General features: G+C 42.2%; 3 protein-coding genes across 10 annotated transcripts in view; 2 read left to right on the top strand and 1 right to left on the bottom strand.

Moving 5' to 3' along the window:
• The window catches only part of LOC128852479 (ras guanine nucleotide exchange factor F-like), a 37454-nt gene extending 18990 nt beyond the window's left edge, over positions 1-18464 (bottom strand). For 4 of the 8 annotated variants that reach the window (XM_054069726.1, XM_054069734.1, XM_054069735.1 and 1 more), the window contains exons 1-2: positions 3473-3545; positions 1695-1821 (exon numbers count right to left, since the gene is read on the bottom strand). The gene's annotated coding sequence lies outside the window, so the exon portion shown is untranslated. Of the gene's footprint in view, positions 1-1694; positions 1822-3472; positions 3546-15963; positions 15983-18441 lie in introns of those variants that run through there. The other 4 variants (XM_054069731.1, XM_054069729.1, XM_054069727.1 and 1 more) reach the window with 3 other exon arrangements.
• Positions 2326-2949, top strand: LOC128852482 (uncharacterized). The gene has a single exon (XM_054069766.1). The coding sequence runs from the start codon at positions 2326-2328 to the stop codon at positions 2947-2949; it is 624 nt and encodes a 207-aa protein (XP_053925741.1).
• Positions 18168-20246, top strand: part of RALB (RAS like proto-oncogene B) — a 52235-nt gene continuing 50156 nt past the window's right edge. Inside the window, exon 1 of the mRNA XM_054069738.1 lies at positions 18168-18308. The gene's annotated coding sequence lies outside the window, so the exon portion shown is untranslated. The remainder of the gene's footprint in view (positions 18309-20246) is intronic.

Raw genomic sequence — 20246 nt, 5'->3', positions numbered from 1 at the left:
TAGTTGGATTCTTTCAAGATGCAGATGCCCTGGAGATTTAATGTAATAAATCTGTACTTAGGTATGACTGAATGCATCTTCTTGGCAGCTCGTGGCCTGCTGTAGCAGCAACTTCAAATACTTTCTTTCCTAAGGGAGACTCTACTTGTGCTAGTTCACAAAATTTTCTAGGTTAAAAAGAAAGATTCTGGTTGACAAAGGAGTCAGTGGCCTCTCTCCTTAGGACAGTCTGCCTGCTCTCCTTAGGATACTATAGTATATACCTGACAGCTAAGAGCATATCAGCGAAAAGCTATTAGCTTCCATATGAAAGACAGACACTGAATTTTACTTGTCTGTTTTTTATATTCCCTGACTGAGGAAAAGGAACATCGAATAAAACACTCAGACACACTTAGAACTTAATGCCACACTTGATAGAAGACAGATAATGTGTTTTTCTTTTCCTCAAGACATTTTGCCCTTAGACAAACATGGAGCAATGGGATAAAGAAGACACACAAGGTTATGAGGATAGCAGAAGCTGTATCTTGAAGAAAGATGAGTGAGGAAAAAGTGGGTACTTGGCAATGAGAATAAAAAGATGTTCCAGCTGGCAAATATTAAAACATCCAGATATCATGTTAGAATCAGTATGAATTCAGATTAGACAGTACGGGAGAAGCCATGAGAGACTTGCGTGAGAAAGAATCAGATGGCTCAACTGGAAAGACTGTCAGTAATGACTGGAGGGAAAACTGAGTACAAAAAGGATCTTTTATAGGGAAGAAGAATTCACACAGTCAGGTGAGAGATGGCTGCATAAAAACAGATACTACAATTGCATAGCTGGAATAGATCGCATAAAGAGGAATAGCTGGATTTTAGTCTGGCAATGAAAACAAAGGTGGCAGGCAGGCAAACAGTAATAATAACCGTGATGGTTCACAATAACCTTGATGCCAGCAGTTATTGGGCTGCACCAGCAAATGGGAAAAAACCCAAACCCATATAATTTCAATATATAAAGGAGACAGAAAGCATATGAGTAACTTTACAGATGCACGTTGTCACTCCAAACTCAAATGGAATTACTCATGTGAATAAAACCAGTGATATGCATGAGCCTGCACAATGTAGCCTAGATACCAGAGCAAAAGAAGGACAAATTCTTTTGTTAGAAGCCTGAAAAAAATGTTTTGCAAGCTGTTTTCATATTCAGACTCCAAATGACAGGGTCCATTTTTGACTGGAGCCTGGCTTTCTGAAAAATCCTCACTCCCAGCTAATGTGGTCCAGTATTCATTCCAAGCCAGATGCACTCTGGCTTGGGTTTTGGATGGTTGCATTTCTTTGTTTGTCTTTTGCTCAGTAGAAGGCATTCTGTTGCCTCATGCTCTTTGATTGTGGAAAAGCAACTGAGCAAAAAGGAAGGTGGTGAATTTCCTAAATTGGATAGAAACAAGAGCTCTGTCTGGCCCTACCACAGACCTCCGGCGCAGCATTGCGGAAGTCATGTTTCCCCATCAATGTGGCTGCAAAGCACTGATGCTGCTTCCTTCTTTTCAAACGCTTTGTTTCGTTTCACACCTTTGGAGGAAAACAACTTTGTGTGCAACTGCACAGTTTACAATGGTACAACTGTGTGTACTGAAAGGCTGCCTATGTGTTCCCTGTGATGCCATGCAAGCATTAGAGCCGGTCAGTGCACTCACCACCTTCCTGCTGCTCCTTTCTCCTCAATGGGTGCTGGGGTCCACCTCTCCTCCTGTTGCACCCCACCTCTGGATCCCTCTCTCCTCTCTGGGTGCTGCTGCTCATCACCTCAGCTGGGCTTTTGTTCTGACAGGATGTGCAAAACAAAAGATAAAAAACAGAGGAAAGATAACAGCCTGCTGAGTAGGTATCTGGCCCAGAGTAAACCCAGCCTGGTTGTTCCCACTGCCCTCCTCAGGTCTGCCCAGGTCTGCCTTCACAGGGGCCACCATCCCCTGCACGCCCCTTGCCCAGTCACCAAGTGAGTCCACCACCCACTGCACACCCCAGGCACCAAGCAGGGACATCATTCCCTGCACACCAGGCACTACACATAGGCACCACCTCCTGTACAGCCCTTGCCCAGTCACGAAGCAGGGCCACCACCCACTGTGCACCCTTGCCCCAGGCACCTCCACGGGGCCACCACCCTCTACGTGTCCCTCACCCCAGGCACCAAGCAGGGCCACCACCCCCTGTGCACCCCAGGCACCAAGCAGGAACATAATTCCCTGCACATTCCCCAGGCACCAAGTGGGGACACCCTCCGTTGCGCACCCCTCGCCCCGGAGTCTGCATGTCCCTCGCCCCATGTACCGAGCGGGACCACCATCCCCTGCACACCCCTGGCCCGAGCATCAAGCAGGGCTAGCATCCCCTGCCTGTTCCTCACCCAGGCACCACACAAGGCCACCATCCCCTGCGCACCCCAGGAACTGCAAGGGGCCACCATCCCCTGCGCCCCCAGGCACCAGGCAAGGAGGTGATTCCCTGGGCACTCCAAGAACCAAGCCGGGCCAGCAACCCTGGGCACCCCTCACCCAGACTCCACACGAGGTGACCACTTCCTGCGCACCCCAGGCACTGCTCAGGGACATAATTCCCTGCATATTCCCCATGCACCAAGCAAGGCCACCATCCCCTGTGCATTCCTCACCCAGGCACCATATGAGGCCACCAGCCCCTGCGTGTCCCTTGCCCCAGGCACCAAGTGGGGCCACTGCACCCCAGGGACATAATTCCCTGCAGATGCCAGGCACCAAGCGGGGACACCATCCCTTGTGCACCCCTCACCCCAGGCACCATCATCCTCTGCGTGTCCCTTGCCCCAAGCACGGAGCTGGGCCACCACCCCGTGTGTCCCTTGCCCAGGCACCATATGAGGCCACCACCCCCTGCACACCTCAGGCACCAAGCAGGGACATAATTCCCTGAGCCTCCCAGGCACCAAGAGGAGCCACCGCTCCCTGCATGTCCCTCACCCAAGCTCCATACAAGGCCACCACTCCCTTTGCACCCCAGGCACCAGGCATGGAGGCGATTCCCTGGGCACCCCAAGCACCAAGCCGGGCCGGCACCCCCTGGGCACCCCTCACCCAGGCTCCACACGAGGCCACCACCCTCTGCGCACCGCAGGCACCGCGCAGGGACACCGCCCCCTGCGCACCCCTCGCCCAGGCACCAAGCAGGAACAGCACCTCCTGTGTGTCCCTCGCCCCAGGCACCTCCACGGGGCCACCAGCCCCTGCATGTCCCTCGCCCAGGCACCACACGAGGCCACCAACCCCTGTTCCCTGCGCATTCCCGAGGCACCAAGCGGGGCCACCATCCCTTGTGCGCTCCTCGCCCCGGGCACCACCACCCTCGCGTGTCCCTCGCTCAGGCACCGCACCACCATCGCCCCCCGCCCTGTCCGTCCCCCAGCGCCCCCTCTCCCGTACCCCCGCGCTCCCCTCACCTCCCGCGGGCGGTGCCGGCCCTGCCCGAGCCTGCGCGGAGGCGGCGGGAGGGTGGGGGGCGGGGGCAGTGACGGGGATGGGGACGGTGAAGGGGACAGGGATAGCCCGGGAATGAGGATGAGGGTAGGGAGAGCCTGGGAACGCGTTCGGCCTTGGGAATCGTAGAATGAGTTGGGCTGGGAAGGACCCCAAAGCCCATGCAGTTCTACGCCCCCCCTGCCAATGGCAGGGACACTTCCCACCAGACCAGGCTGCTCAGGACGCCATCCAACCTGGCCTTGGACACCTCCAGGGATGGGGCAGCCACAGCTTCCCTGGGCAACCTATGCCAGTGCCTCACCACCCTCGTAGTGAAGAAATTCCTCCTTATGTCTAGTCTAAATCTGCCCCTCTCCGGTTTATACCCATTCCCCTGTCACTACGAGGCTTTGTAAACAACCCCTCTCCAGCTTTCCTGTAGCCCTTTCAGGTACTGGAAGGTCCCTATAACGTCTCCTCAGAGCCTGCTCTTCTCCAGGATGAACAAGCCCGACTCTCTCAGCCTGTCCTTGTATGGGAGATGCTCCAGCCCTCTGATCATCCTTGTAGCCCTCCTCTGGACCCATTCCAACAGTTCCATATCCTTCTTACGCTGAGGATTCCAGAACTGGACACAATACTCCAGGTGGAGTCTCACAAGAGCAGAACAGAGGGGCAGAATCACCTCTCTTGATCTGCTAGCCACGCTGCTTTTGATGCAGCCCCGGACACGGTTGGCCTTCTGGGCTGCGAGCGCACATTGCCGGCTCGTGTCGAGCTTCTCATCAACCAGCACTCCCAAGTCCTTCTCTGCAGGTCTGCTCTCAATCACATCATCCCCCATCCTGTACTGAAACAGGGGATTGCCCCGACCCAGGCTATGTTTTGTTCCTGTGCTCAATTCCAAGCCCTCCAAGTCTGTGTTTGGCCCAGAGTCCCCTCCATGCACTCCCTTCAGTGCTTGTTTGGACTTGTGTCCTTCGCTTTCGGCTCATCTGCTTCAGCTTCCACCGGGCTTGCTTCCCCCCCCACCCCCGTTCCTCCTTTAGAGCTACATAAGTCTTCATAAAACAGTCAGGAATGAAAGTCCCCCACCCACACGTGCGGCTATTTTCCATGTTGACATGTTTTCCTGCTTTGGGGTGGAGGCTGCTTCTTTTTCTTAGTATTGGTCCTAAAAAAAGAAAGAGCATAATTGTGTTTTCAAGTTCTTGTAAGTGGAAGCCAATGGATACACCCAGTCCGTGGCAATGTAAAGCCTGTGGCCTGGACGAATAATGTGATTACCTTCCAATTATAATATATTATAGATAATACTGTTCCCCCTCCCTTCGTATAGAACACCTCTCATATGAGGACAAGCTGAGAGAGTTGGGGTTGTTCAGCCTAGAGAAGAGAAGGCTCTGGGAATACCTTGTAGCAGCCTTCCAGTACTTGAAGGGGGCTACACGAAAGCTGGGGAGGGGCTCCTTACCGAGGAGTTTAGCGACAGGACAAGGAGTAACTGTTTTAAGCTGACAGAGGGGAGATTGAGATTTAGGTGAGATGTTAGATATTAGGCAGAAATGTTTTACTGTGAGGGTGGTGAGGCACTGGCACAGGTTCCCTAGAGAAGTCGTGGGTGCCCCATCCCTGGAGGTGCTCAAGGCCAGGTTGGATGAGGCTTTGAGCAACTTGATCTAGTGGGAGGTGTCCCTGCCCCATGGCAGGGCTGTTGAAACTGGATGATCTTTAAGGTCTCTTCCAACCCAAACCATTCTATGATTAATATATCTGAGTATGGTAGCAATACATGCTTTGGAATTTTTCATGCCAGGACTGAAGGCATTGCAGAGAGGCTGGTCCAGAACTACAAAGCAGAATTTTCCCCAGACCCTCTTAATTGCCTCTTGGTTGGAATTAAAAAAAAAAAAAAAAACAACAACCAAACCCCAAAACAAACCCACACATTTTTCATAAAAAGAACTCTGAGATCATTAGCTAACATTTGGAAGTCCCTCAAATTAACATGCGTGAAGGACTGTGGCCAAACTCCCACTGGCTCCCATAAAAGCAGTAATCAGTCCTTCCAGCAAGATTCTCTACAAAATAACACCCAGAAGCCCCTGCAGAAGGGATTGCCAATCTCACCATCTGACTAGATTAAAAACAGCAGTAACAATGTGATAATTGACAGGAGAAACTTCCCTGACAGGGAATGAATCAGTGTTTATTTTTAGCCTTCTTCCCAAATGCTTTATTTAAACAAAAGATAAACTAATTATTTCCGTCCATATATTGTCCACACCAGAACCGGGAGGTGACAAAGCCTTATGTATCTGCAGGGAGCACTTTGGTTTGGCTCATCCCTTGAGGTCTGCACCCTGGACAGATGCAATTGTCCCAATTGTCCTTTTATTTCTGATCTGATCAATGCGAAAAGTATCAAGGTTCCACTAAATCTAGACACCCACCAGTCAGTATTTTTTGTTTCCTCAATAGCAAGCCTAAAAAAATGGCTTCAGACAATGTAGATTGCGATTTTCTCTGTATCTCACCTTTGCTACAAAGCTTCACCTGAAAAACAAGTCACTATTAATCTTGTCTGCAAATGGCTGCAACTGCCCAGTGCAGCCATTTGCGAAGGCAGAGCACTCGCGTGGGAGCCAGCATTAAAACCTTATCTAGAGGAAGGCAGCTTACCTGAGAAAAGACTGGCAAAAGAGTTGTCCTGTTTTACAAATGCAAGGAAACAGCATCCATCCCAATGGCACTAAATAATATCTATGTGTCTGGTAATAAGCTTTTTGGGTTCTGCTTTGTTTTGAACTGGAGGTCTTGAAGTGTGTTTATTAAATTTTGAATGAATTGTGGATTCCAGCATGGGTATCATTAGCAGAAAATGAATCAGATTTCTTTGGAAATGTCTGAGGATATATATATATATATTTTTTTTTTTTTTTTGCTTGTCTGGTATGGAACTTAAAAATGTAAACGACCCTTTGTTTTACTGCATATCTATAGTAAGAGGATTGTTGTAGAAGTACAAACAGCTGGTTTTCTGCTCTCTTACTTTCATAGTCTCAAAGCAGTTGCACCACACTAAATTCATGGGTCAAATCATATTAAATTTAGTCCTGATGAATGAGTCTCGTTTTCAAGTATTTGTTCTTCCGTGGAAAATATGTAGAATTTCTTTTCCACACTCCTTAATATTTCACATTACTTTGGATAGGACTACTTGGGCTTGGCCAGTTCAAGGTAGAACAGTTTATTTGTACCATTTTAGTGCATACCTAATCATTCCTGAACAGAGTGAAATGTGCAGTAGAAGACCATGGAAATCATGGAAAATTATTAGTTTCATTATATTTAGCCCTCTGCTCTCCTATAGAGGTAAGAGGGAGAAAATTCACTGATGTGTTGTTCATAAGAGCTGGTTGAATCTTCAGTTTCTTATCTCAAGTGTTAGTGCAAGAGGTGTGTCAGAACAGAATTTTGCCAAGAAAGAAAAGTATACTTTCTCCAGCTTTCTCCTCTTCCTACACCTCCTTGAAGAGACCATTGCAGGAACGGCTGCTCGTTGGGATGAGCTCTCTGCCTTCAGAGTATTATCTGCAATTGTGACCCCACACTCCCAGATAATTTAATTCCTGTTTAGAAGCGGGACAAATGTAGAACACTAATAGGGACATCATACATAATGATTTAGTCTCTGGACAATCAGGCCAAACAAATCTATAAATCATTCATACACATCTGCTTTGCAAGAGATACAGTTAACTACAAAGGGAAAAGTTACAGATGGGTGGAGGATGAGACAGGGAATAAGATAGATCAGTAAAATCTGCATGAAATGCATGGGGTAACCAGAATTTATTTTATTTGCTACAGGCCAAGTCTGAAAAAATAAGGGCTTAGGGAAGAAATTGAGGTTCTAAATCTGAAACAGAGATGGTGAATATTCTGAGTGAGCTGCATCTGGCCTTGAATCATGCCTTAATTCCCAAGCCACCTTACGTATTTTTACATAAACTACTCTGCTGTGTAGAGCTTCTCCAAAAGTGCCCAGATCTGCACCATTTCAACAGGGCTAAGTGGTTTGGCCCTCACTCATATCTCAACCTAATCAGGAACTACAACTATGTGTTACTTCTTTCAAGTCCCCAGAGTGGCTCAGTTCAAGAGGTGATCTTCAAACCCCTCTAATGGATGCCAGTGGGACTGAGTCTTGACAAATGCAGCTGTGACTGTTCCCTCTAAAAAGACATTTTTATGATCTACTAGAGCAGGTAAAGCATTTATCCAGGAAGTGAAAGGTCTGAATTCAGGGCCTGTTCTTTGCAGATCTGAGATATCAGTAATCACATTGATGCCTGGGTGTGTAAGTATTCACCTGAAACCAGCTTCAAAGTTTGGTCACTCTCATTCACAGCTCTGTCTCGTGTGCAGGACGTGTCTAGAGCAGGTGGTGAAGCTCTGCACAAGGATGCTCCAATTAGCAGTGCTGGTAGTACATACTGCTGCTGAATCTGCCTGGCTCAGCAGCCTCCTGCTTCAGCACATTCCTGCTCTCAAGCGATCAACCATCTACATCTGTTGTCTACACTAGTTCAATACGGAAAACTGATTAAGAAAATAGAAGTTATTAATCTGTAATGGAAATGTTCCTCTCAGCTTAGAAATACTTACTCGCGTTTGGAGTTGCTGCTGTCAGACTGGAAGGTATAACCAGTACTGGCTACTAGTCAGCTCTCGGGAAGGTGTCCTGAGAATACAGGTTTGGAAATTACCGCTGGATGGCACTCCTGTGCCACGGAGTGTGTAGCTGGGTGGAATTTTATTTGGCTGCAGATAGGTAAGTGACATTTTAACTATTAATTCTATCGATAAAGTTTTGAACAATTTATGAAACTTAAATACAAGGAACAGACGTAGAGGCTGTGGCCATAGAAGACCAAAGGCACCCAGGTTCATTTCTTCTGTGTTGTTACAGGCTACAGTAAATTCTGATGATCGACCTTAATGCTCTTTTACCTGCCAGTGTTTTTACCCTTAAGGCTGCTATATTATACACACTGTTCTATAGAGATAGAAGAAAACTCTTCTATGAGTCACTGTAAAACAAGAAGCTATCTTCATTCCAAAAGTCAGCATTTGAATTCATTGTTTTAAAGTTTCCAGTCTATATATTTAAGATGTTTGGAGAATGTTTCAATCATTTCTAATCCCAAATATTATCCTTTTGTTTTGAAATATTTGAAAAAATTACTCAATAGAATAATCATTCTGTGAAAATCAATATTTTTTTCAGAAGTTTAGTTTTCTGATAAATAAATTTTAAGCTAAATTTGCATTTGAAAAGCAGTGATTATCTCAGCTTTCTAGTGAAATAGAATCATACTCACAATAACTCTTTAATAAAGATAACACATTTGCCTTAATGTGTTGTACATTTGTTATGTATCAGTGCAGTGTATGGGAGAATACCAGGAAATTTCTGCAAATTAATTTGAACATCAGGGAAATATCTTAATGAAATTTGTGCTTCTGCTCCTTTTCTGTTGCTACAGGTGGTGACACCTCTCTCCCTTGTAAAGAGGTTCAGTTTCTCCAAACACAAATCTGTACAGTACTCGGAATATTAGGAACGTCTGATAGATTCAAGAACTCTTTCAGCAAAGTCATCTGTTCCACTTTTCCTTCTACCAAAACCAACAAGAGAGCTAGTAATCAGTTTAAGCTGAGGCATTTGCTATTTTGGGGGTGGTAGCATATCTCTGGTTTCAGCTGGGGAAGGAAGTGCTTGGAGTGTTTTATCACAGCCAGCTCTTGTGATTGACTTGGAAGAAGGAAATTGTGTAAATATGGGCTAAAGCTTATTGTTGGGAAATGCACATTTCCACGGACTTGAGATCTGTAATGTATATTTTTGGTTAGCACTTGTATGCTGTCACTTCAATTCTCTATTTGTAGTATGAGAATAATATCACACTAATTCTGTGATGCTTGACAGGAGGGTTCCTGTACATGTACTAAATGTACTCAGAGGCAAACCTGGCAGGCTCAGAATGTTTCAGCACACCTTTCCTGCTCTTCTCGGTTTTGGCTTATTCTAGGGGTCATCATGGAACTAGCATAATTTGATCACTCTGGGAGGGTGCTCTAAATTAAGAATTGGCTGTTATGGCTGAATAGGACAGCAACCTGAATCTATTCACAGAATAGGATGGAAATTATTGTCTTACACTTCTGCCTTTCCATCCACTTTATGCTGGGATTTAACACCACCCGAAGTTGACAGGATGGTCTGCAATTACCCTATAAAGATCCTGTGTCTCCACCCACTTTATTTTATGTACTATTGCCATTTACTAAATAAATGGTAGTTAACTTAATTTTTAAAATATATTTTACAGTAATACCCCAGGGCTATGTTCTTATTTATGATTTTTTGCACTAGCTGTTGCAGATACTGCTAGTTGAGAGAGACACTGTTGTGGTGAGCTTACAAGCTCCAGGTACCACAAGTAGAGAACTGAGATCCAGGGAAATCAAGAGATTTGCCTAAGGTCACATGCTAAGTTTGTGGCAGTGTTAATCTACCCAATCTGGGTATCTGAGGCATGTAGGCACCAATGCATGTTCTGGTGTCTGTATCAGCCACAGGAATGCTGAACTGGAGAGGTTCATTCGGAAAAACAAAGAGAAAAAAAAAAAAAAGAAAGGAAGAAAGGCATGCTTGGCACTACTTGAAGACTTGCAAGAAATTTCCACTTTCCCATTTTTTGAATACTTTGGAAATACATAAACGCTTGGGATCTGCATTTTAAAATGTTGTTTCCAACTGGAGTGACATCTGTTAAACGTAGCCAAGAAACATCTGGTTTTCCATTCCTGGAACCCTGAACTGAGGCGACTGTTTTCCTGTCAGCTATGCTGTGGAGTGAAATTGGTTCAATAGGTCATTCTGTTCTCTCCATTTCTTAGTTCTCGGTTTCCTATTAAAATGATGACCAACAACAAGAGTAAGCAGGAGGGAAAAGGAGATTCCACGTAAGGTATGTATTAGCCTATGAAAAAAAACGATTTTGTTTCAGACTAAGTTAGATAACTGGTGAGAGCGGAGCTAGTAAGCATTAGAAAGAATGCCAGGGGTTATGTGGACCTGTAAGACCATTCTGTGATTGTATATGCCATCCGTTCAACAACTGCTCGCTCCAGTGGAGTCAAACTGAGGACGGGTGGGAGGGAGAACCAGAAGAAAAGTTCAAAAGCCTTGAGTAGAGAAGACCATAAGCATGTTGTGTAGGTTTTAGTTCTTACGTTTCCAGCTCTCCATGCTTTGACAATGCTTTGGACAAACAAATACTTTCTTGAGAACAGCATATTTTTTCCCTTTTAAGAACAGGACCAAGGCTTACAAAGGCATTTAGATGCTTATGCTGCCCCTGAAATAATCAGGCATTTAAAGCATAAATGACAGCTGAACCATGATTTGATATTTAATCACCACCTGAAATCTGTATCAGTCCGTGGCAGTGCCATTAATATTAGGAGACTAGAAACACTGAGGCAGCAGAACCCTCTGTATGTATCCTTACTGAAAATGGCGCCACCCTTGTTTTTCAGGACCAATCTCGAAAACAGCTTCAAAAATAAATGCTGTGACCTTCTGCCATTAACATTTTGGTGAGGCAAAAAGGCCATCAGATTCCCACATCTTATACAGATGTAATTTGTTACCACTCATGTTACTCTCGAGGAAGGGTTTCTCTAACTTTTGCCTTATATGTGACCTTTTTCTTCCCAGTCCATGAATTTAAAATACTGAGGAAGTGACTCCTAATCTGAGGAAGAGTTTCCAAAACAGAATTAGAGATGCAGCACTTTCTGTGACAGGGTCTTGCAAAGTGCTGATGGTGTAAATTAACTAATGGGGGTCAAGTCTGTGTGCATAGAGGAAACTTGCTGAAGGCAGATAGGGCGCAGGAAGGGAAAAGGGAGTTGTACAGCTTGTAGGCAATTGCAAGCCACTTCCTGACACTATTTATTTGGTGAAACATTTTGTTTCCTTCTGAACAGTGTTTGACTTTGCTTTCACTATCACCAGTGTAAGTCAAATGTCTTTATTCATATCACATCTGGTTTACATTGTGCATCATTCACAGTCTGATACTGAAGTGACCATTCCCCAGCCAGTCTGTAATTATCTAACTCTGCATAGTGCTGTGGTCCACCTGTACCCCAACTAGACTACAGTTAAATGTATGCTTTTAATAAATAAGATCTAGTCTGACTGCCCAGAAAGACTATACCATTTTTCTTCATGAATAGCAAAAAAAGTCTGTAATAACATATATATGTGGAAAATGCTGTTGTCAATTAATAGTTGGGAATAGAATGAGCCAGTTTACTCTGTGATACATTGATTTGTAGCCTATTTTGGTCAATGCTATCTTCATCTGTTCACTTCAACCTCGTGATTTTTTGTGTTTGCCATGTATACACTTTGTCCAAACATAATTTTGTTGTGTGTTTGATGAATCGGTGTTTGAAATTGCCATGATTTATAAATTAAACCTGCTGGCATGATTCAAAGGATCAGTATTTATTACAGAATGCACCTGCATGCTGTGAACGCAAATGTGCTTCTACACTGCTTGAGTTCCAACTTAGTCCATCTGATTAATCATCGATTATCTCATATCTGAAGCTTTACGTAGGAACGAGGGACATCTGGTGGCTCCATAGAATATAACAAATAAAGAAGATACATTTAAAAAGGTATATTGTTGTGCAAAGTAGACAATTCAGTGAAAATTAGACTACATGAACAACTTACTCAGTGGTTAAAATGCAATTTGAATGTATGAAATTACTTCAGCTAAGACTCAATAATCTGTGATTTGTGTTTCTATCTTCTTGTGAAAAGATGAGCTGACTTTGACACTTATACAGGTTGCTACCTATTTTCAGTAGGACGTAACATCCTCTTTCATTAGGAGAAGCTGGGTTGCAGGATAGATGGATAAGAAATGGACAAATCATGCAATGCAACCAAGTGCATACATTTTTTCTTCTCCCAATGAACACATTTATTTTATACATGGTAATTGAGAATGTGATTAATTAGACCAGGTGATATCTGATAACTTGCTATCACTAAGGATAACTGTGAAGAACAGTTAAAGGGAGAACTGAACTTTCTCTGCAATGTGTTTCCTATTTTACTGCTTAAATAATGATTTTCTTTATCTGAGTCATGTTTTCCTCTCCTTTGTTCTTATTGTAACCGATAACTACATGGCATCCCAATAGCTCTTATTAGAAAAGATGGGATGGACATTGCAGAAGCAAAACTACCTGCATCAAATTGTAAGCTGTTTTTGTATTGTGAGCCTCTGTTTGTATTAGGTTTGCTGTTCTGTCTTTTTCTACTTCATATAGAAAGTCCAGATGGACTACATCAGTCTATTACGCTGCTCAGACCAGAGACAATGGTTGACCTCTCCTGGAATAACCAGAATTGAGAGACAGCAGGCAGTCAAGGGCTGTCGTCTCTGAACGTCTCACTCCTATCCTAACCTCACAAAACAACTACTTCAATTTATGCAGACAGAGCTGGCGTATTTTTGCTGGTGCATATGACTAAAGGAGGCAGCCTATATATAAAGAGGGAAGCTTTTCTGCAAGTGATAGCAAATCATTGCCAAATATTAAGGCAAATAATCCAGAGAGAGCAACAGGAGGCATTTTGTCTCACCTGAGATGTTGATAAAACCTGGAAGCCACAGGAGTGAGATCAGACTGAGAAAAGACAAATCACGTGTTATTTTGCAAAGATGTATAACTCTGGAGGGTTTTTCAAGGGTAAGAAGTGATGATAAAGAAAATCTTTTGCTAAACAAGCAGGTTTTGGACCTCTTGTGAAAGCTGTATTTAGGATGTGAACACAGGTATACCAAAACTCTATTGCTGACAACATTCAAACTGCATTTACCAGTATTAAGGAAAAACTCAATGTGTTTTAGCTGACAAATAATCAAGTCTCTCTATTTCAGACTCTTTGGGGAAACAATGACAAAGACAAGATACATCTGATGATATAAAGTACCCTGATGCAAGCGTGGTCAACTATCAGAATGAACAAAAAGAAGCGTGCTGGCATTTTAACGAATGTTTATTTAATGAGAAGGTAATGACTTCTTAAATCTCTACTTACCTTTGCTACTACAAGTTTCTGGTTACCACATTACCACTTAGCTGATTAATAGGGCACTACAAAATGAATCTAAAGTTACATGATTTTTAGACTAAATAATTCCTGCACTGGCTGAAGATTAGGTGTAAAGAGGGTACATTGAGGAAAGGTTGGAGTATGCCTTACACAGATCATGAGCAGAAAGGGTAAATGGAAGAGCTGAGACTCAGCACCTGACACCCTTCAAGTGTAAGGTCTGTTACAATGCTGGAAATCAGCCTAGGACTCCTCTGCTCTTACTTCTGTTGATGGTAGAGTGCCAACAGCAAAAAAACTATGACTACTCAACTCAGGCTTCCACTCCCACTGCCCTAGTGCTCTGCCCTTGATGTTATGGAGGCATAGGTACATATTTACTAACTGGTACAGGCAGACGTAAATTTCCATTGACTGAACTTCCTCTGGCAAGGCAATTCATCATATAGAAAAGGTTGTTTCTGCTTGTTCTCTGCTCAGATTTTAATCCAGTCAGAGCTGCAAAAAGGCCAGTCCAGTAGCTTCAACATCTATGACCATTTCTGTTCTCCTATAGTAACAGAAGGAAACTTGGAGAAATGTCTGTAGCTACAAGCTTTCTGCAGGGAAAGATCTTCCTTGGAAATTACTTTGAAAGAAGCTGGCAAGGATCCTGGGAGGAACTTAGCCTTTTCTGTCTGTGTTTCTCCACCTGTCAAAACAAGGCATAATCCTTCCCTACTTCACAACAGTATTGTGAGGACTCATCAGTTAACGTGTTTACATCACTAAATGTGATTTCCTGCTATAAATCACCTAGACTTTAGTTCTTAAGAACACAAACTCATCTCGCCCTTCTAAAAGATCTTTTCCCTCTTTTCACACATCCATGTTCCTCTTTGCCTTTTCCTACTGCAAAATACAGTTCTGCTACTGTTGCTCTTGGACACCTGATAGCAATTTTAACAGTCGCACTGAATTTTCCTAAGCATTTAAATAATCAGCAAAGGAAAAGAATTCTCCCCAGTTTCTGTTTCTCCTTTTTACTAGTGTGGGAAAATGATCTATACCTCATAGTGCTCTCTACTAAAATTTTTCATCACTGCTCCAACTCTTTGGTATTGTCATGAAGAACAATCTTTATGTACATTTATAAAGTATATTTTAGTCCCGAGACTAAATTCTCTGAGAGAATTCATTGTGATTGAAACTGGAGTTATCTATAAACAAACTCCAGTATAAATATAATTTATTTTATTTAATTTAATTTAAAAAATATCTATTTTTGTATGCTGCAGGACCTGTACCTCTTTCTACAAAGTAACTTTCTCTGGAACAGAGACCAAAATATCTGCACTGTCTGAAATGTGAAGTGTACTATCCAACTGAAATTGCACAGGGAACCTAGGAAAGCAAAATGATCTTCAAGTTCCTGTAATCAACTTCATGCTAGAACTGGCAAGATATTTTTAGCTATGGCACACTTGAAATTGTATTGAAGGATGTAAGAGGTACCCAAATCTGGAGGTGGTGACCATTTTAGTTACGGTCCTGCTGCCTTCTCATCATCCGAATTTTCCTCCCCCACACAACCTTGCCTGACCTGTGAAACAGTCCTTTCTTTTCACCCTCCCTGCCATAATTGTTCTTAATCCTGCTTACCACTGTCTCTCCCACTGCCTTCTATAAAACTAAGACTGTGGATTTTCCGCATGTCATAGTTCTCTCCCACCTCTTTCCCAAGTTCCAGACTACTTCTCAAGACAGGTTTACTAACAAATGCTGCATGTTAACATGGAAAAACATCCCCACCTTATATATGCACAGAGGAAAGTGAGTTACACATCACATGCACTTCACAGTCAGGGTGGTCAATGCTTAAACTGGATGCCCAGTGAGACTGGAATGTCTGTCCTTGGACATATCACACCTGGACCAGGCAAGGCACTAAGCAACCTGACCTAACTTTGAAGACAGCCCTGTTTTGAGTGGTAAAGGACCAAATTATCTCCAGTGATTCCACCTAATAAAAAATATTTCATGATTCCATAGTTCGAACTAAATCTTGAAGGAAAATAGGAAGAGAAAGTGACACACAAGAATCTAAGAAAAATATGGTCTTCTGGCAAGAAGAAAAAAGAATATGACAAAACAAACTAGAGCTATGCAGAATTAGTCTGCTTTTCATCTTGTTTTCACTGAAGTAATTCAGGGTGAAGTCAGATGGTTGTTAAACTCTGTAGAGAACCAAGAAGAGAATCAACACCAACATACCTGTGGTAAGTCTAGGCTTGCTTCATCTCTCTCGACTCAAGGCCTAGTTACTAATGTATGTGTAGCCTTCAGCACATCCTCAGATGGACTGTTCCAAGGTACTATCTGTTGTATTTCCTGCAGATTGAGATAAGGAACACAATGCAGGCAGTACCCCACCTCCTCAGAGCCTGGGCTGAGCAATTGCACATTTAAGAGTATGGTTTGCATTCTAGTGTGTGAATATACGAAATGTTCACATCAAACCCAGAGCTGTGACAAGACTCTGCTGTTTTTGGACATCTTCTTAAATCCATAGGATCATAGTATAGTATCATAGTGTAGTTAGGGTTGGAAGGGACCTTAAAGATTATCTAGTTCCAACCCCCAAAATAGGATCACCTATCCATGCTTTATAGTCCTACTAAAAAATCAAGGCAAGAGCAGAGAAACAGAAATGTAAGTGTAAACTATCCCAATTTTTGAGAAGGGAATTCCCAAATGCTAGAAAAGTCGTTTTATTAGTGATGTTAATTCACATTCCTCAGCCTCACAAATTATGTTTACCCTTTACTACACAGAACAACTAAAGATGATTGATCCTTCATTCAGAAGAACAAATGGTTAGAAAAATCCCTAGAATCTTTACGAGGAAAATGATTTTGTGTTCCAGCTTGTTTTACTACTATTGTTGGTTTATTTAGGAGACACATGACTAGTGGATAAACGAACATTGGTAATACCAGCATCTATTTAATAAATATTGTGTTATAAAGTATTGTTCTTCCACTAGCCTCTTAAACAAAACAAGTTCCTGAAATTGAAAGTCCACTAACAAAGGGCACAAATAGAACAAGAAACCTGGCAGCAAAATATTTCTGTTTAAACAATGGAGCTGAAAGAGCAACACCCTGTTGTACAGCTCAGTAGAACAGTACTGACAAATACATAAAAACCATAAAATGCCCATTCACTAAACTGCTGTAAAAGATAAAATTCCTCAATATCCAAGCCATTAAACCAAAAACCAATACATGAGCTTGAAAATGAAGGTAGATTATAATACATCACTCATGGGTGGCCTTAATGCTGAGTGTGGGATAAATTACATTAAAAAAAAATCACAGGATATCTTTAACACGAAAAAGAAATCTGAAAAGCAATCACAATAACTGCCATAAGAGAAAATTTAGCAATTCCAAACACAACATAAAAATGTGCTTGAAGGCTATCCTAAATTTTACTCTGAGAGTGTTTATAGGTAATATAACAGAGAGAAAAATATCCTGACAACCTGAGAGAAAAATGAGTGACTTATTAGACCAGTTGATAAAGCTGGAAAGAACAGACAGGCTTCCAGGCATTCAGGTGCTTGTTTGGATCTGAAATAGAAATGGCAAACTTCAAAGCTAAATACAAGTTAAGAACAATTGTGTTGAGTTAGGAGATCTGCTTTGCTTCAAATGTTTATTAATTTATTTTATGAAGAAAATAAATTGTAAATTTATTTCTGTAAATGTAAGTTATTTTTTTCTGTAAATGATAACCTGGGAAGTAAATTAAGAATAATACAGCTCTATAAATCGATTATTATTTCTAAAGCAGACTTGCAATTAGAAATGGATCTAAGGAGTAAAACTTACCAAGGAATTCTACACAAAATCACGTTGACTTCCCATTAGATTTACAAGCCTGTTTGCTTACATTGCTTTAGAAAATATTAATTGAATTCCTAAATCACTTAAGTGCTTTAGAAGATCTTACTTTTGCTGGAAAAGACAGTAAACAAGTCAAGGTACTACCAAGGAGTGGATACACATGAGTCCTTATTGCTTATGCACACCCAACTCTGGCTGCAGAGCGAGATGTGCTGGGGACCTGTGTATTTGCCTGAACAGACCTCATGGCAAGCTCAGAGCTTAAGATCTGACATAAGCAGAGATGATAGACAGCACCAGGCAACACTAAGCAATGCTCTGAGGTTGCTTGGCTGTAATACGTGTCTTAGGCTAGTCCTAGTAATGATATAAATATTTTTTGTTTACCATTTGCATTTATTGAAACTTTTCAGTATGGAGTGTAGGGAAGGTGAAGTGGAAAAGTACTTTCAGTTATTGCCCGTTCAGGAATTTTGAAGCTGTTACTTTTTCAATCATCTACAACAGTTCCTTGTTTTTAGAATGAGTGCATGATATCATATCCTGAGCCCTTCCCTTTCCTTGCAGCTCTCTGAGGCACCAGGAGGAGTCCAGCTACAGCCATCGTGTGACTCGGTCTGTAATACTGTAGTGGAGCTGCTTCTGCCATCGTCTGCCTGCCTTATTCATACAAATTGCTGCTCTAGGACGAACGACCCCTTAAGCACAGTGAGTATCAGCTAAGAAAGCAAACAATCCATCTGACTTCTAAGTTTCATCAGAGAAAGATTTCTCTATGTATTTACATGTGGGAGCAGTAAGGGACACAAATACAAGTGAAAGAAGAACAAGGAGAACTCACTGTCCTATTCCATCACCGAAGTGAGTTGAGAAAGGAGATTCCTGGCGCAGCTGAGGTGAGAAAAGGGACAGCAGCAATGCAGGAAGCTCTCTGGGTGCAGAGACTGGATTAAAGGTGTGGGCTGGTTGTAGGAAAGGGCAAAGTACATGCACTGTGCCGGCTAACACACCCATTCACTGTGGGCAAACAGGAAAAAACAGCTGCTAAAATGTATACACAAGCAGCTGTGTGTGAGCACACGGCGTAGTATTAATGCTGGATGACAGGCACCTCTTTTTTATTCTTAATCTTGTTTGATTTAATGAATACTATATTACTAGCTAGTAATAAACAAACCAAAAGGAGAATAAAAGAACTAGTTTACTGTACTAATCTCCACTCATCCCTAAAGCATACAGACCAAGTAAACATTAACCGTGAGTGATTGATTCTTTTTAGTATAACTATATAACCCGTGCTGTTGTTGTTACTTCTGCATTTCTCCATCCTGGTCTTTTAGCTCTGTAATGCCAAGCTAAAGGTTCTGCCGTTCTTGGTGTAGTGCCTAAGGTTTTGTTTAAATGCCTCTGCAATGCTAATTTAGAAACTTGCTAACTATATCAACCTATGTTTATAGTTATATTTATAATACATGAATAACTCAGTATGATACAGAAATTATAGCATAAGCTATCTTACAAAGTAAATAACTGGCATGCATTTATATCTATGAGATGATATTGTAGAAGCTATTTATTAACATATTAATTATTGCTTTTAAAAGGGTAGAAAATCTGAGTTTTCCTATGCACGTTGTCCTGGTACAACTCAGTTCAGAAGTTAAAAAGATTCAAGACCATACTTTATGTAAAGGCCTCACTCTGTTTTGAACCAGCAGAAAGCAGTAGTGATATTTTTGTGAATATTTAAGAAAACAATAACTGGCTTCAGAAAAGCACAAATAAATTGTGTCCTGTCCCCAAACAGTCGTTGGTGAGGCGAGCAACTGTACAGGAAGCATATAACTTTTGAATACATTATTGATCATGCTGGTCCATTTTTCTTTGCTCATTGTGATTTTGATCCACTCATTCATAGGGTCACAGGACAATGTTAGTAAAAATCATTGTGTCTTGCTGTCTGCTAAACTGCGTTAGTCGGTTAAAAGTTGCTGGACCCTCTTCTGTTGCTGATGTAGTTAATTTCATGACAGAAAAAAACTGACATTTTCTACATCACAGCTACGATAAGAGTAGAAAGATGCTAAAGATGTGCTTGTGTGCTGCTCAGCCTAGTCTCAGTAGCATCAAGATTGCTGGACCGAAGGTACACCAGTTCCAGCATTCTGCCTCCAACTGCAACCTGTAGTAGGTGCTTCTGACACTGTTGCGACTAAGTCCAGAGTGATCAGCTATGGAATATGCTTCATGGTAGATTTTTTTTAATGCCTACCAGATATTATTTGAGCAGTATTGTGCAATATGAGGAGTTTAAAACTCTTTCATTTCATAGAATATCACAGTAGATATTCACATTTCTATATACATGTTTGTTTCTTGAATTCACTAAAATGTTGGTTCCAATGATGTCATGAGGCAATGAGTTCAGTAAAAAATGGGGGTGTTAAAGAAACATTATTATTTCATTTCTCCAGATTTAAATCTGCTGCCTTTCACTTCCATTAGATACAAATTTGCTTATACAACATAGAAGAGAAACTCATTCTTTTAATTGTGTGCTTTACTGAAGCATGATGATGTATGTTTATTCTTAGTTACAGTTTGGTCTGTCTAGTTTGTGGCTCTACTTTTATTTTTTAATTTAAA

The sequence above is a fragment of the Cuculus canorus genome, chromosome 6, assembly GCF_017976375.1.
Source record: "Cuculus canorus isolate bCucCan1 chromosome 6, bCucCan1.pri, whole genome shotgun sequence".
Taxonomy (NCBI): Eukaryota; Metazoa; Chordata; class Aves; order Cuculiformes; family Cuculidae; genus Cuculus; species Cuculus canorus.
Note: the sequence above shows the minus strand (reverse complement) of the source record. Positions and strands in the feature narration are given on the sequence as shown.